The following is a 26,492-nucleotide window of genomic DNA, read 5'->3' on the forward strand; positions in this document are numbered from 1 at the left end:
CAAAAAGTTATTGCAGAGATTTAAGCTGTCAGTATCCACTGTGAGGAACATAGTGAGAAAATGGAAGACCACAGGCACAGTTCTTGTTAAGGCCAGAAGTAAAATATCGGAGAGGCAAAAGATGATAACGGTCAAAAACAGCCCACAGACCACCTCCAAAGACCTACAACATTGTCTTGCTGCAGATGGTGTCACTGTGCATCGTTCAACAATTCAGCGTATGGGAGAGTGATGCGGAAGAAGCCTTTTCTGCACACACGCCACAAACCGAGTCACGTGAGGTATGCAAGCCAGCTTCATTTTGGAAGAAGGTGCTATGGACTGATGAAACAAAGATTGAGTTATTTGGTCATAACAAGGGGCGTTATGCATGGTGGCAAAAGAATACAGCGTTCTAAGACAAACACTTGCTAGCCACAGTAAAATTTGGTGGATGTTTCATCATGCTGTGGGGCTGTGTTGGCAGTGCCGGTACTGGGAATCTTGTTAAAGCTGAGGGTCGCATGGATTCCACTCAATATCAGCAGATACTTGAGAATAAAGTTGAGGAATCAGTCACAAAGTTGAAGTTACGCCGGAGCTGGATATTTCAACAAGACAACAACCCAAAACACTGCTCAAAATCTTCTCTGGCATTTATGCAGAGGAACAAGTACAATGTTCTGGAATGGCCATCCCATTCCCCAGACCCTGAATATCATTGAAAATCTGTGTGGTGATTTGAAGCGGACTGTCCATGCTCGGCAACCATCAAACCTAACTGAACTGGAGATGTTTTGCAAGGAGGAATGGTCCAAAATACCTTCATCCAGAATCCAGACACTCATTACAGGCTATAGGAAGTGTCTAGAGGCTATTATTTCTGCTAATGGAGGCTCTACTAAATATTGATGCAATATTTTTGTCGGGGTGCCCAAATGTATGCACCTGTCTAATTCCGTTTTGATGCATATTGCACATTTTCTGTTAATCCAATAAACCTCATTTCACTACTGAAGTATTACTGTGTCCTTCAGTTATTTGAAAGATCAAAATGAAATTGCTGATCCAAACACCCAATTATTTATAAATAAAAATCATGGAAATTGTCAGGGGTGCCTAAACTTTTGCATACGACTGTAATTGCTGATAAACCTTCTTTTATCATTTGGCTGACTTGTTGAAAAAAGGTTGTGAGATCAGCTTTTGTTGGTTACTCTTTTAGATCAGAACAAGTTATTGGCGTCTCGTTTTCTGTAGGTGCTGTTTCTTGATATTCATCTATTTGAGCATTTGAGATGTCCTCATCCGAGTTTGAGGTTTGCAGTGCTTTAAAATAAGAGTTCATCTTAGGGCCTTAAAGGGACACAACCCACATTTTTTCTTTTGTGATTCAGATAGAGCATGCAATTTTTTTTTTTTTTTTTTATTGAGTAAATCAGAATGACAATAAAGGTATAATGACAAAAACAACAGTAATTGAGTAAGCCAGCTATACATAAGTCCAAACAGTCTTTTAGGGTGTTTTCAAGCCGTATATTAGGCCTACTGGTCTAGATTGTCCATTCTTTAAGGCAGCATATTTATAGGAGAAAGCAAGGTTCAGAAGACGTGGTGGCAAAGGTTTACATACTGTCTCTCTATGCTTTACAGGTTTTTCCATTTTAAATTAAACAGGTATTGATACAGACACATATAAAGAGTTATACAGATAATTAGGGCAAAAAATTGCGTTTTTCAATAAACAAGCAATAGGTGCAGTAGTAAAGAAAAGTTAGGGGGAGAGAAAGGCAGGCACGGATGGTTAGGAGGGTATGAGGGGAAGAGAGAGAGGAAAAAAACAAAAAAAAACAGGTTCAGGTGTTAAGAACGGAACCGTTCAGGCGCTATATCTGTCTGTTCCACAATGCTATCATCATCTCATGCACTTCCAGGTTGTGTGTTTTGAGGTAATGGTATCTCTCGAGGGAGATGAGGTCATCAACTGTTGCTCTCCAGTCTGCAACAGTAGGGACGGTTTGGGTTTTCCAGAACTTCGGGATAAGTTTCTTAGCTGCAGTAAGCATTATTAGTAATAAAGGTTGTTTGCCTATTTGGGGTAATTTAGGGAGTGAGAGGAGAGGAGTAAGGTGGTTGGGCTGTGGTTAATTGTTGTTCCTAAGATCTCTGATGTTTCCGTTATCGTGTCATGCCAAAATTGCTGTAACCGGGGGCACCCCCACCATATGTGGAGCATGGATCCCTCTTCGCCACAGCCCCTCCAACAGGTGTTACTAAGCTTGGGGTATATTTTGTGCAAGCGAGATGGAGTTAAATACCATCTGCATAGAAGCTTAATATGAATTTCCTGTATGGTAGCCGAAACAGAGGATCTTTTAGTTAGTCTGAATGCTTGGGGCCATGTTTCGTCTTGTAGATCACAGTTTAATTCTTTCTTCCAAGAATATGTATAGGATGGGAGGCTCAGGGGTCCAGGGGTGTTAAGTATCTTATAAAGTTTAGATATTAGGTGTGAGGGAGTCGTCTTTGTGGTGCACAGCTCTTCGAAAGGCGTTAGCCTTCTTCCAAGGTCCTCTTTATGTTTATGATGGGAAATAAAGTGGAGCAACTGGTGATAGTGCAGCCACGAGGAGAAAATCCCCTCGTGGGCTTCCTCCATGTCTGTTTGCGTTTTTAGCCTCCCGTTCCCTGTAACAAATAGAACCGTCCCTGTGTTTAGGCTGTAAGGTTGTGTTCTAGTATATGCTAGGCGACTATATGGGAGATCTATTTGTTCAATAATTGGGGTAAGTGGGGCGCTTTTGGTGGAGATATGCGTGCTTGTGGCTATGAGTTTATCCCATTCTTGTAGTATGCCTGCTGTTATGTGGTATTTATCTATCATTTTGGGTCTTTTGGAATGATTAGTCCAGGCCAAGGTAGCCATGTTGTGTAACTTAAAGATGTGTCTGTCTATGAGTAGCCACGCTTTGTCGTTGGAGTTGTGGGCCCACTCTACTACATGTTGTAGTGTGACTGCCTGTTTATATCTCTCTAAGCAGGGGACCCCCAGCCCGCCCTTGTCTCTTGAAAGGTACATTGTTTTCCTAGGGATCCTTGGTCTAGCTCCGTCCCATATGTACTGATCAAAGATTTTTTGCAGTTGTGAGATGTACCCTTCTGGAAGTGGGATAGGAAGGGTTTGGAAGAGGTAAAGAACTCGTGGTAGAATGTTCATTTTGAGCACTCCAATCCTGCCTAACCAAGAGAGTTTTTTACTTTTCCAGGAGGACAGATCTCGAGTTATGTCATGCTTTATATTGTTATAGTTAAATCTAAACAGGTCCGGTGCAGAGGAAGAGAGATAGATCCCCAAGTATTTCAACTTTTTCTGGGTTATAGGGATATTATAAATGCTGCTTAACTGTGTGATGTGGTTCAAGTTAGCATTGATATTAAGGAATTCTGATTTAGAGAAGTTTAGTTGAAAGTTAGAAATTTTGCTATATTTGTGCATCACTTTGATTAGTGCGGGGATAGATGTTTCAATTTCGGTCAGAGAAAATAGTGCATCGTCTGCAAAGAGGGCCTGTTTGTGTTCAACCTCTCCCACCACTATCCCCTTAATTGCTGGGGTATTTCTGATCTTTTGAGCTAGGACTTCCATGGATATGGCGAAAAGCAGGGGGGATAGAGGGCAGCCCTGTCTCGTGCCATTTGTGATGGTAAACGACTCAGAAAGGGTCCAGTTGACTCTAATTCTGGCATTTGGATGGGAATATAAGGCCATAACCATCTTTATAAAGGGCTCTGGGAGGTTCATTTCCACCATGGCTCTTTGCAAGAAGGACCAACGGACCCTATCAAAGGCCTTCTCCGCGTCTGTCGCGAAGAGGACCAGGGGTGTGTTTGTGGTTTTGGCATGAGTTATCAATTGCAGTATTTTGATAGTATTATCCCTGGCCTCCCTGCCCGGGATAAAGCCTACCTGGTCGTTGGCTATCAGTTTAGGGAGATATTTATTAAGTCTGTTAGCGAGTACTTTGGCCAATAGTTTCATGTCCGCATTTATGAGTGATATGGGCCTGAAGTTCTCCGGGCGGTTAGCTGGCTTCCCTGCTTTAGGAATAACTGTGATGTGGGCTTCAAGAAGTGAGCTAGATAGAGTGGGGTCGTTTTTTAAATTGTTAAAAAGTTGGAGCAGGTGGGGGGCCAACAGGGAGTTAAGGGATTTATAATATCTAGAAGTGAGGCCGTCTGGACCTGGGCTTTTACCGGGAGGAGTGTCTTTTATGGCTTGGAGCAGTTCCTCTAGTGTAATATCAGCGGCAAGGACAGTTTGTTCGGATTCATCTAGAGTGGGTAGGTTGAGGTCACTGAAGAAGTCTGTCATGTGTTCTGCAAAGTTCACGTCAGCAGTCTGATGTTCTGTTGAGGGGTTAGAGGTGTTGATATTATATAGAGTCTTATAGTAATCCCTGAAATTAGAAGCTATAAGTTTACTGCATTGTGTCGTTAAGCCTTCTTTAGTTAATAAGGAGTGAATATATGTAGATAATTGTTTCCTACGCAAGGTTCTAGCCAGGATCTTGCCCGGTTTGTTACCCCCTTCGTAATAATATTGTTTAAGGTATTATATTAATTCGGATCTTGCAGTCATGAGTTCCTGCCTATAGGAGTCATTAGAGGGGTCTTGCTTATGTGAATTTTCCAGTTTGTTAATCTTATCTAAGAGGCCTGTGTGATATATTCTAGTTTGTTTAGCAATTCTGGCGCTATGCTTGATGAAGGTTCCTCGGATCACTGTTTTATGGGCCTCCCATTCTATAGCTGGAGAGGAGGATGTATTGCCATTAAGGGAAAAGTATTCAGAGAGGTCTCTTTTTACCTCCTCAAGGACAAGTGGATTGTCCAAAAGTGAATCGTCTAGTCTCCATATTTTATGAAGAACCGGTAGTTCAGGCCATTGAATTGAGCAGGTGACTGGGGCATGATCCGACCAGGTGATGTTCCCTATGTCACAGTGTGTAATGAGAGAGAGGCCGTGTGAGTCTGTCATCACATAGTCAATGCGTGTGTAGCAGTTGTGGGGAGCAGAGAAGAAGGAGTAGTCCCTAACATTGGGATTCAAGACTCTCCAAGTGTCATGCAGAGTATGGTTAGTTAGAGTTGATCTAACCTTTTTTTTTTTTTGAGAGGGGTGCACCGGTCCTGGAGGTACTGCAATACCAGGTCAATGCGTGGAGTGGACAGAGCAAGCTCTTCTTCCATCTCCCTGTTTCAAAAATCCATTTAATATATGGCACCCAGATAGGGCGCGTATCAGATATTAAACTGATAAGAACAGATACTACACTTGATCTTAGCCAAAAGGCCGAGAAGCGATGATCTAACCTTTTTAAGAGTTTGACCCGGTACACTGGAAGAACCTTTTGAGGTATCCAATAAGGGGTCGAGACATAGATTAAAGTCTCCTGCTAAGAATGTTATTCCTTTGGCATGGTCTATAAGGAGGTTCAGAATGTTTTTAAAAAAACTTGTCTTGTGCCTGATTGGGCGCATATACGTTTAGAATTGTTATGGGTTGACCATATAGTGAGCCAACCAGAAGTATATATCGACCATTTGGGTCTTTTACGAGGTGTGAGGTGATTAGAGGTAGTGTTTTATGTAATAGGATTCCCACTCCTCCTCTCTTAACTGGGCCCGAGGCAAAAAGGGACGTGGAAAAGTGTCTGGGAGACCAAAGGGGTTCCCGTCCCTTCTGGAAATGTGTTTCCTGCAGTAGAATGATCTGGCTTTTTAGTTTATTCAATTCTCTAATTGCAATTGAGCGTTTACCTGGGCTGTTGAGACCTTTTGCGTTTATCGAAGTGAGCCTAAGGGCATGGTCTTGAAACCTACTTTGCGGCATGTTGGAACAGACAGAAAAAAAAAAAAAGAAAGGGGAAGAAGTGAGGAAAAGGGTAAGGGTAACGAAAAAGAGCTAGGACTAAGAAAGAGCTGAAAGAGATGGGTAAAAGCGAGGGAGGATAGCTCCGGGCTGAGAGGTGAAGACTAAGGTTGGGATAAGAGCCCGACGCCTTATTTGAGGTAAAGGAAGAAAAAGAACAGCTACTCCAAAAGGGGAGTAGGGAACCTTTGGTTTGAAAGGTAACTACACTGGGGAAGTGTCTCTATGATCGACTCTGTAGAAAATTCAATTTTGAAGAGTATTAGATAAATGGTGGCTTGGGGGGTGGGAAAGGGTTTATGGTATAGGGGGAAGGGGGAGGGAAGAGGGGAGGGGAGAATTGAAGGGTACCCTGTGGTTAAGACATGGGGCGAAGCACCAGGTACAGTGCTCTACGCTTGGCACCCCTCTTCTAGAAGAGGGGGAGTGTTTTATGTTTATCTTACAGCATGTAGTACTTTTTCATTACTCAAGGGCAAGGAGACCTATAGGTGTGAGGGCCACCCCTCAACGAAGGGACGACTGTCTCTAGTGCAAAACATCTGTGTGCTATTAGCAGTGGACAATACAACTGGTTAACAAGAAAACGTTTCACAGAGATTTTAACAATACATAATGATAAAGTGCTGTAACTCCCCTAAATGATACATTAGATTAGACATTAAAGAAATATCTTTGGATGTAGATGGGGACGTAGACACGTCCCGTGAGAAGAGGTACCTGTGTGGGAAACAAGAGAGTAAAAACACTAAACAAGCAAACTTTTCAATGCATTAAACTAAAAACAAAGTCAATAACTCCAGGAAGCAAGGTGAATGTTCCTGAAACAAAGCACAGTCAAGAATACTGGCACAGCTTTTCTGTATGCCTGGGCTTGACTAGATTAAACCATAAAAAGGATACAACGGCTTGTGAGAGATGTGCGGCCTGAGCTCAGCATCGCTTTCTGTTGATTCCTTCTCTCCTCATCTCTTCCTCTGTTAATGGTCCGCTCTTCGTTTAGTAAGTGAGTGTGTCCTTCGAAGGAGCTTTCATGAGGGAATAATTACAAGGCAGCACAAAAGAGCTCATTTCTGGTTGGAGGAGGTTCCTGGGCAATCTATTTCCTCCTGGGTTTCTGCCCCGGCGGGTGAGGGTCCCCCACTCCACACCTCCACCAGGAGCGAAAGCTCCTTATAAAAGTGGTTAAGATCTGTTCCCGGTCTGTATATAGCTGTTTTGTTATTAGCCGAAGCTATCACTGAGACTGGAAAACCCCATCTATATTGCACCTTGTGCAGTTTCAGAGTGTTGGTGACGTGAGACAGTTCCCTCCTTTTTAGAAGAGTAGTAGGGGAGAGGTCAGTGAACAGCTGGATCTCCTCACCGGCATGCGTTATTGGGTGTTTTTCTCTTGCATGGCGGAGAAGGTCTTCTTTGTCTTTGTATTTCAGAAACCTGACAATTATATCCCTTGGCGGGGCTTTAGGAGGGGGCTTGGGCCTCAGGGCTCTGTGGGCTCTTTCTATTTGAATGTCTTTAGCTGAGGGGTCATCTTTAATTACTCTGAAGAGTGCTTGGAGATAGCCCTCAATCGCCGGGGGGAAGATGGTTTCACTGACACCTCGTATTCTGAGGTTGTTGCGGCGCGTCCTGTTTTCCAAATCTTCCAGCTTGTCAGATAGCGTATGGACTCTGTTATCTAATTCTTGGACACAGGAGGTATTAGTCTGAATTTCGGTCGCCATTGCACTTTGGCTTGTTTCAAGGGAAACCACTCTTCGCTCCATGGCTCCTAGATCTTTCCTTAGGTCACCAAATAGAGTCCTCATTTAGTGAAGAACAACTTTTATATCATCTTTTGATGATAGGTGAGAGATGTCTTTTTTGGTGAGAAAAGTCCCTGCTTCAGGATCATCCATATTGGCTTGTGCAGATGAGGGTGTCTGTGGGTCCGTAGGTCTTTCTGCGGTGGAGGAGTGCAGTTCTTTTGGCACTAGGTATTGATTTAAAGTTTTAGAAGAGGGAGTTTTATCGCCTTTAACTTGCCTCTTGCAAGGCATCCCCTGGTCTCTCAGGATGGGCTTTAGGCTTCAGGGAATGAGATATAGAAATAAATAAATAATGAGGTGGTGAAGGACTTAACCTGCTTATTTATGCCAGGGTGATATGCAGAAAGGGGTGACTTTCTTTTTTTAAGTAGTTCTGTAGTTCCCCAGGGCGGTGTTTATACTGTTCACCTAGCTCATCACTGGGACTTCAGAAGGAGGAGTAGTATGTTTTTAAATATCTAGGTAAGAGTTGTTATTGCAACAATTTACCTGATTAAGTCGCTGCTCAAAGTTCTTTGACAGTATAGGTTCTTTTAAACAGGGTGTTCAACTGTTGCCTTGTTAGTATCTTGCAATACTATCCCCCTGCTCAGAGCCTGTGGTACCCTTGTTGGTATTTGTGTGTCTCTAGTTAGGGTGGGTTCTGTTAAAGTGAGTTCAAAATTATAGATAAAATGCAGGGAAGATTACCTCTTTGTTGTGGGAGCTCAAAATTTAGATTTTTCTGTCTGCTTAGAACATAACAGAATTGAGCTTTCCTGTGTCAAACTCTGAAACTGTGAGAAAGAGGTTGATGCTTCTCCCTGAGTTAATTTTGTGATTAAGGGAGTGTTATACGTGTATGTCCCAGAGCCTTACTTTTAATGTTTGTACATAAGGAGGAACAGCTACTCAGCAGACTGTCTGCTGGAAGATCCTGGGCTGGCTGATCTGTGTGAAGCTTTCTGAACAGGCCCTACAGGAAAATGAACCCAGCACCACGTGTGTCTAAGCTGTGCAGTGAAAGTATGCAGCTGCAGCGTCTCTCTTACTCCAGGATCCAAAGCCCCTTGTGCCTTTCAGCGGGTCTCAAGCTCCACCGCCTGTCCAGACCGCTTTACCAAGTTGCGGTAAGTCTCTGTGCCTCCTGCTCTAAGCTATGGGGTAATATAGCCGCTTCCTGACTATTGGGGAGGGGGGTCCGTCCACCCGCTGCTAACTTTGTCCCCTTCGCGCTGCCGCTCCCTGCGCAATCTCACCTAGCTATCAGGCTTGTGAGCAGTGACACTGATGTGGCTCCGGGGTCTTCAGCTTATCGCCCGGCTCTGAGTATGATCCCAGGTGAGTCGCGGTCTTTGATGTTGGTGTGCGGCGGTAGGCCACAAGTCGGTGCTTTAGGGGGTAAATCAGGCAGTCACCCTAGAAGCTTATATTGGGTACCGGGTGTGTTTAGGGGGTAAGAGGATGGATTGGAGGGTAAACTTAGGTTGGGTATGCCACCATTTCGGCTCTAAGTCGACATAGGAGACAGGAGCCCTTCTAACTAGCTGCCATCTCCTAGCGTGGCTAGACTCCGCCCCCAGAGCATGCAATTTTAAGCAACTTTCTAATTGACTCCTATTATCAATTTTTCTTTGTTCACTTGCTATCTTTATTTGAAAAAAAGGCATCTACGCTTCTTTTTTGATTCAGTACCTTGGACAGCACTTTTTTATTGGTGGATGAATTTATCCACCAATCAGCAAGAATAACCCAGGTTATTCACCAAAAATGGGCTGGCATCTAAACTTACATTGTTGCATTTAAAATAAAGATACCAAGAGAAGGAAGAAAATTTGATAATAGGAGTAAATTAGAAAGTTGCTTAAAATTGCTGCTCTATCTGAATCTTGAAAGAAAAAATTTGGGTTCAGTGTCCCTTTAAGTTTGTGAGGGTTTAGCCCCTTTATCTGCTTTTTGCGATTTTCTGGTAGCCATGTGGTATAAGTGTAGCAAAACTCTAACCTTCTGTTAGTAATATCGGCCTTCGATGTGTAGGTAGGCCTTATGGCGATGTAATTTGTACAGCTTAGTCTGTAATTGTTAAAGTAAGAGCAATTCACTTGTCTTGTTGTTAACCACAGTGGTCGTTGTTTGAGGTAGGCCTTATGTAACCTGTGAATTTGATATACTCTAGTGTCAGCTCTCTAAGTCAAAGGGAAAATGACTGACCTTTATTTCTATTGTATTAATGATCGGTTTTGTAGATAAATATGAATTTATAAAGTCCTGTTCTTGGGTAGATGGGATATTTTTGCTACTGGAATGGTGGGTAGCCTTGTTGTGATTCCTTCGGGGTTCAGCAGTTAGCTATAGGATTTCAGTATTCATTCCTGAGCTCTGCTAATTATTTGTATTGTGCGGTGATGATTCTGCTTACCTCAGCGTTTCTACTGTTTTCTGAAGATTCCTTGCGGGTATTACTTCCGAGCACCCCGGTGATCTTACAGCTGTATTTTGCTGCCCTTTCTTTCTTGAAGTGTCCCTTCAGTGTTCGTGTGCTTTCTTAGCCGTTTCATTGCTTATTCTGGTCCTCTGAGGTTATCCTACTCCATATGGGCAGCTTCCATAAACGGGGTCTCCAGCCAAGTATGCAGGGGCGCAATCCGGTATAGTGCTTCCAATATACTTTAAATAAGTGTCATTGAATAAGTCTCACTGATTCTTTGCTTGCTTGATTCTAGGTGGTTTCTCCTCTGTTTTAACAGATCACATCACTATGGATCCTTGGTATCTCTCCTGTTGTGCTCTTTTTACCACAGAGCATCAGGTTAATGCGGCTATCTCAGACTGTGCTCGGCTCCGCCCCTTGCCTAAGTTCTTTTTTAAAAGGAACAGAAATTAAGACAAAACTAGATGTCTGAAATGCAATTTATTTAGAACTGAAAATCAACATTGTTTCTGGTCATGCCCCACAATGCAATGATTTTGAATATTTATTTTGGTTCTGAGACAATTGTTACATTTATTTTAGGAAATGGGGCATTTATATTAAAACTCTGGATATTAGAACTCAAACCAGCTTAAGTTCTAATATTTTAATATACCACTAAATAATTCACATTTTGTAAGGGAATCACATATAAGGGGATAATGGCTGTGTTAGATTTTGAAGGGTTGTGAGGAAATGTAAGGTAGAGAGAAGGGATATGCTTAGGATAGTTGACTTTTTCTTCTTTCTGCAGGATGTTTTTTTCTCTCTCAAAAATGTGATAGGGGACTATTTGACAATATTCTATTTCCTTAATCGTAGAATAACTAGAGAACAATTTGTGTTAGCTAAGGGTAGGATAGATAAGAACAATATGAAAACATAAGGATGTGGTTATTGAATATATTTGTGCTATTTTATTTTACACGTCTTTTAAATTTCAATGCAACATGAAAAGCGTTCTGGGGTATTCAGCAACTGTTTAGGTGGGAATGGAATTAGTGCTATGTTTAGCATTATGTATGTATGTGTTTATATGGTTTAAATCATTGGACTTTGATGGAGTACATGTGATAGCTAAATTGAATTGTATCTGAATGTAAATGCAGTATTTTTATTCAATCTTCAATAAATAGAAAACAAAATAGACTAACTCATGAGCACTATTGTCCTTCAACATAACATAAAAGGACACAAAAGTATAGAAGCTAAAAATATAAGTGAAGCTGTAATGTATTATTTGCAAGCAATAGTGCAAGAATGCTATATCTGTGTCTAACCCCTGCTAAATAGTTAAATATGTAGTTAAAAAGCAGTAATGCAATATTGGGAACTAGATAAACACATCTGATAGAGCTAATGACAAGAGGCATATGCGTGTGATCACCAGTCACCTGCTAGCTTTCCAGTAGTGCATTACAGTACATATAGTTTTCAGCAAAGAATACTAAGAGAACAAAGTAAATTTTAAGGGAAATGAAACCCAAAAAAATTCTTTCATAATTTAGGTAGAACATGCATTTTTTTGTGTGCAAATTTAATATTTTTATTGAGGTTTCAAAGAAGCAGAACAAAAACAAATTTTTACAGACAATTGTAAGTGAGACATGCGGAAAAAGAATACACAAGACAAAACAGTATCACCTATTCTAGTACACAATATAGAGTCTGCGAAGTAAATGGCCTATTACAGAATCAACCTCATTTTTACTTTTTAGAAATACCCCAATTAATAAGAGGACACTCATGGACCTTTGTGAACTCTTTTACCTTAGTAGGGGGAAGCTATTGGGACTCGAAAGGCTCTTGGGCCTTATTGCTATGGTACAGGCTGATCTATAAAGTGAATCATAACGGGCCACTCTTGGACCCTGGGATATAAATAATATGAGAATTTAGGCATATCTGGATTACAACAATAGCTACGATAAAATTATATAAAGTTTATGGTATTTTACTTGACAAAGAAATCACCCATGTATCCAGCTTTACTAATGTAATTTACAGAGGGAGAGTAAGTGATACTTAATGACCTTTCTTATACCTTAGGAGATATAATAGATTAAATTACAGGTATCTAGAACATATGGCTTACCACTGAACACACAAGATATCACAGGGTACATATTAGCACTAGCGTTCCCTTGTGAGTAAGAGATCATGTTAGGGATAGCTATGTACATTAGTATTATACTGGCTTATTTTATATATCTGAAAAAGGTAAGGTACAACCTTGTAAGCATATCTGCTGCTAGACATGGATGTGTAATAAATGTGGCGGCCAAGTTAACTAGGTTAGTGAATCTTTAGTGGATCAAACGTATTATAGTATTAATAGACACAGTACAGTTTTATAGATTATGTAGTTAGTTCTACATATGTAAATAAAAGCATATTGCCATTTAGGTCTATAATAATGAACTGTAGTAGGCTGACTGGTAAGTTTTTTTGGCTGTATTATAAAAATTAGGAGAATAAATATGCAGTCCCGGCCGCAGACAGCACATCATCCTTTATATAGGATATTCATATAACCATGAATAGTATCGTGACTATGGTTATAAGTGTTGCATAAAAAATAAAGACCTGGCAATGACATGAATATTATACTTAGTATTACTACTGCCCAGTATACAATATGGAAATATGTTAAACTAAATAAGAACAGCGTAACTATTAATCTTAGTTATGACAAGGTTATACCTAACAATAAGCTGTTAAGGAGACTCAGTTTTCGGCTAGAGACCATAATATAATTGTAAACTGAATATTAAAGTGCTCAATAATACTTATGTAGTAAGTCTAAGCATGTAACAATATTGTTCAGCATACTAACTAAGCCCTGGTTTAGATTCTGACCATATCCATTCTATTTAACCAGACAGATTAGGCAATTACACAGTATTTAAAGCTTTTAGGAGGGCAACATCCCTCGTGTTTGAACTTAGAAGCTAGGTAAATCAGTGTTAGAAAGTTACGCTATCAAGTAGTTGGAAATCATTATTCACAGGAGTCTCTTAGATTATCAGAAGGAACTTCGTCATTATAGAAAACTCTGGACAGGATCCCCTGATGATAGCATATTATACTGACGTCCTTGATAATTGTGTTGTCACTATATATATTAAAATATTACATAGATGGCTAATATATCGGAGGGGGACTCGGCCAAGCACCTCTGATAATCTAAGCATCTGATCCTCTTATGAGAAACCACCGGCATTATCCAAAGTGCAGAGTCAGTATATGCCTTGTGCCGCTCAAGTTTAGATGGAAACATTACTGACCTTCCCAATCCCTAGCTTTTAGTAGGTGTATACTGTTAAATAACTTGCCAGGGTAACTTAATAGCGGTGACATGAAAGTGCTCTGTGGAGTTAACCTATACTAGAGCGACCCTGGAACTGCACACATCCCTCCGAAGGGGTTGAGCTCCATAAAGCCTGATACTCAGTGGGGTTCCGTGGTCTAATAACACTCAAGTAAGCTCCTCCAGTGTTCAAGCCCTTTTCCTCTGCGGTACAGATCCTACTCGCAATGCGCGGGTCGCTGGAAAGAAGAGAAGCCCATCTAGCTATTTCTCCACCTAGCTGAGCGGGTCGCCAAGTTGATAGCCTTTTAAACCGGCTGATTGGTGGAAGAAGTGTCAGGGAGATCGGGTTTGAATTTCTCGGCCGCTTTCTCCTGCATCTGGTCACCTGAGGTGTGCAGCCACCCTTAGGCCGCGATATCATTGGCTGTATTTTTGTTGCATCTATAGCCGGAGTATCAGGTAAGCTAGCTGCGGTATGAGAGGGCAGTGAGGATATCCCAGCTCTCAGTGAGGCATCCGCTACAAGGAGTCGGTCCTCATCTTCTAGCATATCAGGCTGGGGTCGAATGCTGAACCCACTGGAGATTAGATTGGCCAGTTTCTGGTAGTGCTCCTCTAGTAAAGAGCATATCTTAGCTTCGAATGATCGACTGTGGAATGCCATAGTATAAAGTTTTCAGAAAGACAGGTTTGCAAGCTGTTATACCCGGATCACCGGGGGGGGGGGTGGTTAATGACTGTCGGGCCTTATTCTAGGCCGCCACTGCGTACCTCACCATTCCAGTATAACAAGGTTGAAGTTGACTCCACTATTTAGGTCAAATGATTCAGTGTGATCTATAGTTTAAATGTGTAACACTTTCGACCCTGGATGGTGCCATAGTCAGGTGATATGCAATGGATATATCAGTCCAACTCTTCAGCCCTTGAAATAAGCGACCATCATGGCCGCCGCCCGGAAGCATCCCCCAGAACATGCAATTTTAAACAACTTTCCAATATACTTCTATTATCAAATTTGCTTCATTCTCTTGGTATAATTTGTTGAAGGAGCAGCAATGCACTACTGGATTCTAACAACACATGAGTGATCCAATGACAATCTGTGTGTATATGTGTGTGTATATATATATATATATATATATATATATATATATATACATACACACACACACCTAGGTTCTTTGCTGCTCCTGAGCTTTCCTAGATAAGCCTTTCAGCAAAGTATAACAAGAGAAGGATGCAAATTAAATAATAATAGTAAATTTGAAAGTTGTTTAAAATTGCATGTTTTATTATTAAAAGGGACATGAAACCCAATTTTTTTATTTTGTGATTCAGACAAAAGTAAATTGAATTGTTTCTTAAAATTACTTGCTCTATCTGAACCATGAAAGTTTCATGTCCTTTTAAAACGGAAAAACAAGTGTTTTTGAACATTTTGCCTGCTGATGAGGCAGGTGTTAGTTTGTATAATGTAGTTATTGTGTGTCTTATATTAGAACATTACGGTCATAGAAATTGGAGATAAAAAGTAAACATAGCCATACTGGACTACAGGTGACATTCAGATATGCTGCCAATTAATTATGTAACGGAAAGACTTTATAGATCCTCCCAAATCCATATAAGGTAATAAATAGTAATCACTATAAGTGAGACATTTTCTTTGTGATTAAGACCAATTGGAAACCTTTCCCCTGATTTAAAGGGGAAGAAAACATTTAGTTTGGCGAGTCTGAATTACATTATTTTAATATTTACACACACATTTTTCTAAAGGTATAATTTTAACCCCACAGTTGCAGCATAACTATCTGCAGCGGCTGCTCCTCACTATACTCATTTTTTTCTGCAGTTTATCAGATAACAGGTGCACATTCCTGGTTCTTCTTTTACAGTGTGAAGCCAGGTCACACATGAGCGTTGCATGTGCAACCTAGCTTCACGCTCTCAGGAAAGGGTCAGGAGAGCACACCAGTTAAAGGGACATTGTACACTAGATTTTTCTTTGCATACATGTTTTGTAGATGATCCATTTATATAGCCCATCTGGGTGTGTGTTTGTAAAAATGTATAGTTTAAATTATTTTAAAATAACATTGTGCTATTTTTCAGACTCCTAACTGAGCCCCAACATTTTAGATGTATACTGATGTATACAGACTTCAGACTGCTTCTGTTTGTATAATGGGTCTTTTCATATGCAGGGGAGGGGGAGGTTTTGCTATCCGCCCCTTTCAGTGCGTGTCCCAGGCTTATCTCATTAATAGTGTTCAATTGGGAGCTTCTAAGTAAGTTTTTAAAAGGTTTTACACTGTATTTTTATATCAGTATCTGTGCATATTATTCTTTATAGTAGTGTCTAATACATGCAGTTAAATAAAAATTGGTGTATACTGCCCCTTTAAAATGAGTAGCGCAAACAGGATGATTGGCTGTGCTCCCAATAACAAGCTTTAGAAACTGAGTATGCTGTGGGGTGGCCGCTGCAGATGCTTATACTTTGACTTAAAACGGTGAAATTACACATTTAGGAAAATGTGTGCAAATGGGTAAAGATTTAAAGGGTGTACTGCGGTCAGTAAATGTAATTTCAGCTTACTAAATTGAAAGTTTACTTTCCCTTTAACAACTTTTTTTGCATTAACAGAGTACATAGCGCTAGTCATGAAACCTTGTAAAAACGTTAGTCTGCTGTCTTGCAGTAGACATTTTAGGTGAAAAAAAGCATTAACACCTTGTTTGCAGAATTTGTTTTCCAATAACTGAACGCACACTTGTCTTACATGGAGGAGACAGTTTGTATTTGTTACTGAAGTAGACACAGTTAAGTCATTTTGTTAGCAAAAGTTAGCAGATCTGATCCTCTTTGCTCAGACCAATTAGGGGAACTTGAACTTGAAAACTAAATTACAGCATAAGGGGCAACATAAATAATGAATGTATTTTGCAAACTTGTGTTAATACATATAAATTGATCAAATAAGTAGAACTTATTATTCATGTATTTTTCTTAGTTGATGCGTTTACTTTTATTGTGTTGCAGGTCTCACAATGATACTCATGGGTACTCTAATAGCACAGTGCTTACTACATTTGCAGCTGCCACAAAGCTGGTGCTGTCTACTCCTGCAAAACCAATTATTCCTATACAGACTGGGGTACAGGCTCAGCAAGAGGAGCAGTCCAGCGGCATGTCTATATTTTTTACATTGCTAGTGCTAGGTGAGTCCCATAACTTGTTAAGGAACATGCAAAGCTCTGTTAGCTGCATCTAATTATTTGTGAAGTATGAGATATACCTTGGCGCAAAATTTAATATGCTACATATATATATATATATATATGCAAGTTTTTTCCTCTTTGTTAGTAATGGATAAACTGGTGAAGTTTTCTTCATAAATGGAAAGAGTCCACAGCTGCATTCATTACTTTTGGGAAATAAGATCCTGTCCACCAGGAGGAGGCAAAGACACCCCAGCCAAAGGCTTAAATACTCCTCCCACTTCCCTCATCCCCCAGTCATTCTTTGCCTTTCGTCCCAGGAGCTTGGCAGAGAAGTGTCAGAAGTTTGTTTTCGTTTCTTATTGAGGGTAGTACTCTTCGACATGGGACGGGAGTTTTAAGTAATCCTGTCAGTCTCTCAGTGAGGGCTTGGATGAAAGTTAGAGTCCGGAGATGCAGGAAGAGTCTTTCTGTGAAACCATCCCGACTCATTTTAACAACTCCACAAGCAATCGGCGTTGTCGAACTTCGCTTTGCTGCCTGCTTCCTTCTCTCAAGTCCATGGCGGAGGCGAGGCTATCCGTCACACTTGAAGGGCCGTGTTCCTGTTCCACGGCATAGATTCTGGTAAGATCGTTTCATTTTACTTCTTCATGATTGTACCGTAACTCATTTGTTCCTGCGAACTGACATGAAAAATACAGGGTCTCAGTGGGACTCCTTTATTATTTTGGAATCAAGGGTTAATATCTCCTGAGGGGGATTATTGAACAGGGGTTTTTTAATCATGTTTGTTATGTGATTCAATCTGCTTACGTGGCTTTTTGGAACATAACCGCCTTTCGATGTGATGTGACCTTACGTTTGGGTGCTTTTTTTTTTTTGGACTGTACGGTTCACCGTGTGAACGGGCTTGTCTACGTTCTGGTCTCCCATTTCCGCATTCCTGACTGTGTGGCGACGGAGAATTCCCATATTTTTCCTGTAGGGCGTCTCTTATTTGTTATTCTTCTGGCACCTTTTTGACCCTGGTATTTCTTCTACTGTTTTTTTTTTATATATAGTCCATTTTTTCGGGATTGTTTCAGTCCTAAATAGCCGTCTCTCTGGTGACTGGGTCAGTGAATTTTGCTGCATCACTCTGTCGTTTCCGATACTTCGGGACCTAGAGTTTTCCTTCCCACGTGGTGGGAAAATTAGAGGGTTTAGCGCCTCTTTCCGCCGGTTGGGGCGGTGTTGCTTTAGGTAATTGTCCTTTTTAGATTTGTTCCTTTAGTGGTTCTCTTCTTCATTGAGACGTCTTGAATTGCCTGTTTCTCCTTGTGGATGGGTCGCCTTCGAGGGACTTGGATTCCCTTTGGGAGTTGGTTGTTCCTTTTTCGGGACATTAGACAGTGAGGTCCTTTTGGGTTCCGGTTAGGGGTCCTTTCCCGGTGTTGGGAATGCTCTGCATTTCTTTCTTGGGATAGAAGAGGTCCTAGGGGTTTTTCCACTCATATGGGTCAGGTATTACCATCCAGGAGGCATTCAAACCCATGTTTTATTGTCCTCTGATTTAGAGTCTGAGGTGATGTGGAGGCTTGATGTTGCTCTGTTCGGTTGACTTGTCCTCATTGTTCCTCTTGTGTCTGGATCTCTTGGCTAGTTGGACAATTAGCTCAACATACTAATGTTCTGTGGCTATTCTGTTCTGTAGCAATCCGAGGGTTGCTAGCTCGATCCCCGGTGAGGTCTACTCAGCCTTTCCTCCTTTCAAGGTTGATAAAATAAGCAGCGTCCTGTGTCCCTTAGGGAGATTAGCCACTCTTTCATGCATAGTCATGTTAATGTTGCTTGGACACCTGTTGGCTCTAGTGTCCTTTTATGGCCCTGAATCTTTGGAATGTTGGGCTCCTGCAAGGGGTGGTCTCTTCCTTTTGGGTCGGGACCTGCAAGGGCTTCTTGCTCTTGTTATCTGGGTTATTCTGGATTTTTTTCCCTGGGAGGTCTGTTTTTGATGTCAGACGAGGGATGTATGTTCCTGGAAAATTGTTTAATCTAAACATTTGTGGGGCCCGGGCTTCTTGTCCTGATCTTCCAGTTGTCGAGGGTTTACTCAGCATTTTCTCTTTGTGGATCCTGCTGTGGGATATTACCGGACCTTATGATCCTAGGACTGGCCGGGGGGTTCCAGTTTCCGGGGTACTTGGGCCTAGCCCTTGTTCTGGCTTTTCTGTTTTATAACTTAGTCAGATTTTCTGAGAGCCGGAGCTCCTTGGGGCTTGTCTTGTGCCGGACGATACGGTTCCCTTGGGACAGCCAACTGATGGGACCTGATGGTGGGCTCTCCTACCTAGCAAACAGAGGGTTTGCGGTTGCTCAAGCTGTCACTTTGCACCTTGCTAGATCTTCTTGGGTCTAACGCCTGCTCGTTTGTATTTACGTTGAAATGGCTGTATCCATTCTTCAGCCCTTTTGGGGACTGGTCTTGGGGTTCCTTTCGGTTCCCTTGCTTTCAGCTCTGCCGTTGCTTGGGCTGGTCCGGCTAGGCGTAGGATCTGAGATCTGTTGTTAATCCTCAGGTCTTGGGGGTGATAGTAGACCTTCCTTTTTGAGGTTCTGTGCCTCTCCCGCTTTGAGATCTGTGAGTAGGCTTGGCGGCCTGGATTACCTGGAGAGTGTCCTCTGTCTTGGAGTTTGGGCAATCTATATGTTGGAGCAGTCTGCTATTTTATGCGGCCGCTTCTCCCTTAAGGATAGTGTTTTCTCTGTCTTCCTACAGATGGCAGCGTGTTCTAGACTCAGGTGTTTATTTCTGAGTTTGCTACTTGTTATTGCTGTTTGCTCAGTCTCAGAGTTTTGACGTTTTGTGAACTTTGTCTTCCAGCTGTCTTTTTTGGTGCGGTTGCCCGATGTTTGGGATATGTTTCTTCTCCTTGATGATGCCCGATTGCTCCTTGTGGGTTGGGCGTCGTCTACCCTTGTTCTCGGTATCCAAACGGGTCTCTGTGGATTTGCCTTTCCATTGAAGGGGGTCTTTCCTTTATGGATTTTGCTGTACCTTTTGGGTATCCCTTTGGCTTACCCTTGTTCTTTCCCTTTTGGGGATTTTGGTACTGTACTAGTAAGGGTAGTGTGGGGACCGACTGCTGGGCGACGGTTCTCCTGGAGGAGTGTTGGCTCAGTGAGTCTGCTTGCGGTCTCTGATTAGGCTTTCGGACTATCTGCGGGTCAGTGTCCTTGGGGCCTTTTCCTTCTAGTTTGTTTGCCCGGCTCCGACTAAGAGGGGTTTGGTTGGGTTGTGGTTTTCAGGCCTGGTGCCCTTAGAATGGGCCGCCTATTGTACCCTCCCGTTTTTGCATTCAGTGTGCTCTATAGCTTGGGTTATTGTTTTCCCAAAAGTAATGAATGCAGCTGTGAACTCTTTCCATAAGAAAAACTTAAATTATGCTTACCTGATGATAATTTTCTTTTTTTCAGATGGAAAGAGTCCACAGCTCCCCACCCATATTTTTCCTGTAGGGCGTCTCTTATTTGTTATTCTTCTGGCACCTTTTTGACCCTGGTATTTCTTCTACTGTTACTTGTTCCTCGGCAGAATGACTGGGGGATGAGGAAAGTGGGAGGAGTATTTAAGCCTTTGGCTGGGGTGTCTTTGCCTCCTCCTGGTGGCCAGGTTCTTATTTCCCAAAAGTAATGAATGCAGCTGTGGACTCTTTCCATCTGAAGAAAAGAAAATTAGGTAAGCATAATTTAAGTTTTTATGGTCTGAAAATATACAGAGCTGATTATGATTGCAAGAATGTAAGCTTAGAAACCGGCCCATTTTTGGGCCCCTTAAAGGGACACTTAACACCTGCTAAATATTTTCTAAACATTTTCTGAGGAATAAAAATAAACAAATACACTGTTCTTAATGCTGTATGTTCATCTTACTACAAACTCTTCATGAAAACTCCTCATATTTTCTATGCTTATCCACAGTTTGTGTTTTCCTATGTAGGGTGCTATCTTGTAACATGTGTGCACCCAAGTCATGTGATGCACACGGCAGCTTCTCTCACTGATGTTGTAGAAGGCAGGCAAATTGTAATTTCTAATTCACTGTAATGTAAAGCGTGCATTGCAGTATATGAGGACAAAGATCTATTTTATATTTGTAATACAGTAATTGCATCTTCTTTTATCAAAGATATTTAACAATTTTATCCACAGTGAAACGTACAGACTGTGGATCTGTTCAGTACATAAAACATTTAAATATGGTTGATAAAAGAAGATGCAATTACTGTATTAAAAATATAAAATAGATCTTTGTCCTCATATACTGCAATGCACGCTTTGCATTACAGTGAACTAACATTGACGATTTGCCTGCCTTCTATAACATCAGTGAGAATTCTGTAGTGTAGCGACCCCCCCCCCCCCAACCAAAAATGTTTTTCCATAGGTAAGAAATTCCACGCTTTCTGCCCTGCCTGCCAACCTACTTTCCTTACGTCCCACACCACCCACGGCAGCACTGCAAGCAGATGCAAACAGTGAAACAGAGTGTCACTGTTTGCATCAACGATATTTCTTCATATGGTAAAGGGAGTGTGATAGGCGCTCCATTACATATGAAGGCAGATGCCTTCTGCCACTGATACGATTAGGCTGGGACACCCAGTGAAAGGGGCTGGGAAAGCAGGAAGAGCAGACAGTCTCCCCCCTACCCACTTCCCTGCATATGAAAAGACAGATTATACAAACAGAAGCCACAGACACCGGTATTACATCTAAAACTTTTGGGCTAGGTTTAGAGAAATCAGCACAATGTTATTAAAAAAATAAGCTAAACGATACGTATTTACAAAAACACATCCAGATGGCTATATAAATGGATCATCTACAAAACATTTATGCAAAGAAAAATCTAGTGTACAATAACTACATTATTTAGTGACATATATAAGAAATTTAGAGACTGTCTGAGGAAATGGCTGATGTTTGAGTTGAGAAAAGCAATGCTTTGTCTTTTATGCATTATTTTAATGGTTTTAACAGCTAGTTGAATATTATTAAAGAATTTGTAACTTTTATACAGTAAAAGTTGCAGTACATTCTTTGTTTGCTCCTGTATGTCAGCAACTGCTGTTTCTAAATAGTAAATAGATTATTTTATGAGCCACTGAATTACCAGAGAGATGTGCTGAGTAAAGCTATTCCTGTGGGAGCTGATGTGAGACAAATCGGTTGAAAGCCTGAGGACATCTACCAGAGGTTTCAGTTACCTGGAAACTGCTAAAGTCCAGCTTTGTTCGTACAGAACTATTGAATATATAGTGCCCACCTAAATTTCAGTGACCCAATTGGGACTTTTTGCACATATATACAAACAAGTTACACTAAATTACGATTTACTCTGTATATATTTAGTACAATTTATTCATGTGTAATTTACATACACATTTTACATATTTGATAAAATATGATTTTTGGTTTACAATTTTGTTACGGTTTTTGATGATTTTTAAATTACTATTTTAATTGTGCACTTTTGTAATGTATGTATCTTATTCCTATAGGAAAATGCAGTATATGCCCCTTAGCTAGACACCCTCTGGCTTTAGATAATTTCACTAGTGTAATGGAAGGACTGGTGAGCATTCTTTTTTAATCTTACCAGCCAAGAGACCTTTAGATAATTGGTCCGTTAGTCTCATGGTTTCCAGCTATACCAATAAAATTCAATCATTGTAATTGTATCCCGTTTACTGTAATCAGGGTGGATAAAAATAATTTTTTCTTTCATGTAATTGGCAAGAGTCCATGAGCTAGTGTCGTATGGGATATACAATCCTACCAGGAGGGGCAACGTTTCCCATACCTCAAAATGCCTATAAATACACCCCTCACCACACCCACAATTCAGGTTTTACAAACTTTGCTTCCTATGGAGGTGGTGAAGTAAGTTTGTCCTTAATTTTTATGATTTCTTCTATGATAAGCGCTTCTAAGCATTCTTAAGCCCAATTCCTTTCAAAATACAGTATTTGTCAGAGGGATGTGAAAAGAGTATCGCCTATTGATTTCTCTTGCAAGGTGTATCCAGTCCACGGATTCATCCTTTACTTGTGGGATATTCTCATTCCCTACAGGAAGTAGCAAAGAGAGCACACAGCAAAGCTGTCTATATAGCTCCCCCTCTAGCTCCACCCCCCAGTCATTCTCTTTGCTTGCTCTAAGCACTAGGGTCTCTCTCGGGAGTGTAAAGTGAATGTGGTGTTAGAATTGTAGTTTTATTATCTTCAATCAAAAGTTTGTTATTTTAAATGGTACCGGTTTGTACTATTTACTCTCTAGCAGAAAAGTGATGAAGATTTCTGCTGAGAGGAAAATGATTTTAGCATGTTGTAACTAAAATCCACTGCTGTTCCCACACAGGACTGAGGAGTACCAGAAAACTTCAGTTGGGGGGAACAGTTTGCAGGGTGATCTGCAATAAGGTATGTTCAGTCATTTATTTCTAGACAAGACTGAGATAATGCTAGAAGAGACTGACAATATCCCCATGAGGGGAGGGTAAGCTATGTTCACAGACTTAGTAAGGAATTGAATGCTTACATAATAGGGCTAATATACTGGTTGACACTTATTCAGGGCAATCGATTGTTTGGCTAAGGAAAAATCGTTTTGCAAGACACTTTGAAAGCCCTTTTGGGTTTTTTTCTGGGGTTATTACCACATGGCTGTTTTTAGTCACTTAGGAGTGATTTACTAGGCCTCACAGCTCCAGAGTAGAGTGGGAGGGGCCTAATTTCGCGCCTCAGATGCGCACTTAGAATTGCAGATAAGTTCATGCTGTTTCACATGGAGGGTCCTGCTGATGTTTGAGGGCCTAAAAGAAGCTATATTCCCCCAAATCTGATCCCTAAGGGAAGGTAGGGCCACAGCAAGGCTGTGGCAAGTTGCTGTAGTGATTTAACCAGGTGTTGGTTTTAGGCTGCTCCGGTTTGGGCATTAAGGGGTTAATCGTTTTGAAACTTGGGGTGCAATCTTATTAAGGCTTTAGCTACATACTGTGAAAATTTCAGAAAGATTGCTGCATTTTTCACCGTTTTGTAAAATTGTGTGCTCTTTTTATCTCTTAAAGGCACAGTAACGTTTTTTTCAAATTGTGTTTTTTATTTGATTAAAGTGATTCCAAGCCTGTTTGTGTACTCTACTAGTCTGTTAAACATGTCTGACACTAAGGAAAATCCTTGTTCAATGTATTTAGAAGCCATGGTGAAACCCCCACTCAGAATGAGCCCCACTTGTACTGATATGTCTATACACTTTAAAGATCATATTGTTGCACTTAAGAATGTGGCCCAAGATGATTCTCAGACTGAAGGTAACGAGGGTAGCCCGTCTGCCTCTCCCCAAGTGTCACAACCAGTTACGCCCGCGCAAGCGACGCCTAGTACCTCTAGTGCATCTAACCCTTTTACATTACAAGACTTAGCGGCAGTCATGGATAATTCTCTTACAGCCTTCTTATCTAAACTGCCCGTGTTACCTGCAAAGCGTGATAGCTCCGTTTTAAGAACAGATTATGAGCATTCTGACGCTTTGGTAGCCGTATCCGATATACCCTCACAACGCTCTGAAGTGGGAGTGAGTGATTTGATGTCTGAGGGAGAAGTCTCTGATTCAGGAAGGGTTCCTCCCCAGACAGATTTAGATACATTGGCTTTTAAATTTAAACTAGAACACCTCCGTGTTTTACTTAGGAAGGTATTAGCTACTCTGGATGACTGTGACCCTTTGGTGATCCCAGAGAAATTGTGTAAAATGGACAAGTACGTAGAGGTCCCTGTTTACACTGATGCGTTTCCGGTCCCTAAGAGGATTGCGGATATCGTTACTAGGGAGTGGGATAGGCCAGGTGTCCCTTTTGTCCCCCCTCCTGTTTTTAAGAAAATGTTCCCCATATCTGACCCCATGCGGGACTCGTGGCAGACGGTCCCTAAGGTGGAGGGGGCTGTTTCTACACTAGCTAAACGCACAACCATACCAATTGAAGACAGTTGTGCTTTTAAAGACCCTATGGATAAAAAATTAGAGGGTTTACTTAAGAAAATTTTTGTTCAACAAGGTTTTCTTCTCCAACCTATTGCCTGCATTATTCCTGTAACTACTACAGCTTCTTTCTGGTTTGAGGCGCTGGAAGACTCGCTCCAGACGGAGACCTCATATGAGGAAATTATGGATAGAATTAAGGCTCTAAAGCTAGCTAATTCTTTTATCACTGACGCCGCTTTCCAAATAGCTAAGTTAGCTGCGAAAAATTCAGGTTTTACCATTTTGGCTCGCAGGGCGCTATGGCTAAAGTCCTGGTCGGCCGATGTGTCGTCTAAATCCAAGCTTTTGAACATTCCTTTCAAAGGGAAGACCCTATTCGGGCCTGAGTTGAAAGAGATTATTTCAGATATCACCGGGGGAAAAGGCCATGCTCTCCCTCAGGACAGAGCCTTTATAACAAAGAACAAAGCTAATTTTCGTTCCTTTCGCAATTTCAGGAACGGCCCCGCTTCATCCTCTCTGGCTGCAAAGCAAGAGGGTAACGCTTCACAGCCCAAGGCAAACTGGAAACCTTACCAGGGCTGGAATAAGGGTAAACAGGCTAAAAAGCCTGCAGCTGCCACCAAGACAGCATGACGGGGTAGCCCCCGATCCGGGACCGGATCTAGTAGGGGGCAGACTCTCTCTCTTCGCTCAGGCCTGGGCAAGAGATGTACACGATCCTTGGGCATTAGAGATTGTAGCCCAGGGATACTTTCTAGAATTCAAGGACTCTCCTCCAAGGGGAAGGTTCCACATTTCTCGTCTGTCTACAGATCAGACAAAGAAAGAGGCGTTTTTTCGCTGTGTAGAAGATCTACATACAATGGGAGTGATCCACCCAGTTCTAATTGCAGAACAAGGACTGGGGTTTTACTCAAACCTGTTTGTGGTTCCCAAAAAAGAAGGAACTTTCAGACCAATCCTGGATCTCAAAATTCTAAACAAATTCCTCAGAGTCCCATCATTCAAGATGGAGACCATTCGGACAATCTTACCAATGATCCAGGAGGGTCAATATATGACTTACGTGGATCTAAAGGATGCGTATCTGCACATTCCTATCCACAAAGATCATCACCAGTTTCTCAGGTTCGCCTTTCTGGACAAGCATTTTCAGTTTGTGGCTCTTCCTTTCGGGTTGGCCACTGTTCCCAGAATTTTCACAAAGGTGCTAGGGTCCCTCCTGGCGGTTCTAAGACCGCGGGGCATAGCAGTGGCGCCTTACCTAGACGACATCTTAATTCAGGCGTCAACTTTCCAAAGAACCAAGTCTCACACAGAGATTGTATTGGCCTTTCTGAGGTCTCATGGGTGGAAGGTGAACATAAAAAAGAGTTCTCTCTCCCCCCTCACAATAGTTCCATTCCTAGGAACACTAATAGACTCGGTAGAAATGAAAATATTTCTGACGGAGGTCAGAAAGCTCAAACTCTTAACTACTTGCCGAACTCTTTATTCCATTCCTCGGCCATCTGTGGCTCAGTGCATGGAGACAATCGGACTAATGGTTGCGGCAATGGACATAGTCCCTTTTGCTCGGATACACCTCAGACCACTGCAACTATGCATGCTCAAACAGTGGAATGGGGATTATGCAGATTTGTCTCCTCAAATTCAGTTAGACCAGGAGACCAGGGATTCTCTTCTCTGGTGGTTGTCTCAGGATCACCCGTCTCAAGGAATATGTTTCTGCAGGCCAGAGTGGATCAT

At 41.6% G+C, this 26,492-nt stretch overlaps 1 protein-coding gene and 1 non-coding gene across 2 annotated transcripts in view; one reads left to right on the forward strand and one right to left on the reverse strand.

The window, feature by feature from the left end:
• The window catches only part of SLC9A8 (solute carrier family 9 member A8), a gene marked incomplete in the record, with an annotated part of 719,342 nt that overhangs the window by 12,379 nt on the left and 680,471 nt on the right, over positions 1 to 26,492 (forward strand). Inside the window, 1 exon segment of the mRNA XM_053691852.1 lies at positions 16,534 to 16,712. Within this exon segment, the coding sequence (XP_053547827.1) occupies positions 16,534 to 16,712 (179 nt within the window).
• On the reverse strand, positions 5,154 to 5,344 carry LOC128646291 (U2 spliceosomal RNA). Its single transcript, XR_008400252.1, has one exon. It is a non-coding gene; the product is annotated as a U2 spliceosomal RNA (small nuclear RNA).

This window comes from Bombina bombina, chromosome 1 (genome assembly GCF_027579735.1).
Source record: "Bombina bombina isolate aBomBom1 chromosome 1, aBomBom1.pri, whole genome shotgun sequence".
Taxonomy (NCBI): domain Eukaryota; kingdom Metazoa; phylum Chordata; class Amphibia; order Anura; family Bombinatoridae; genus Bombina; species Bombina bombina.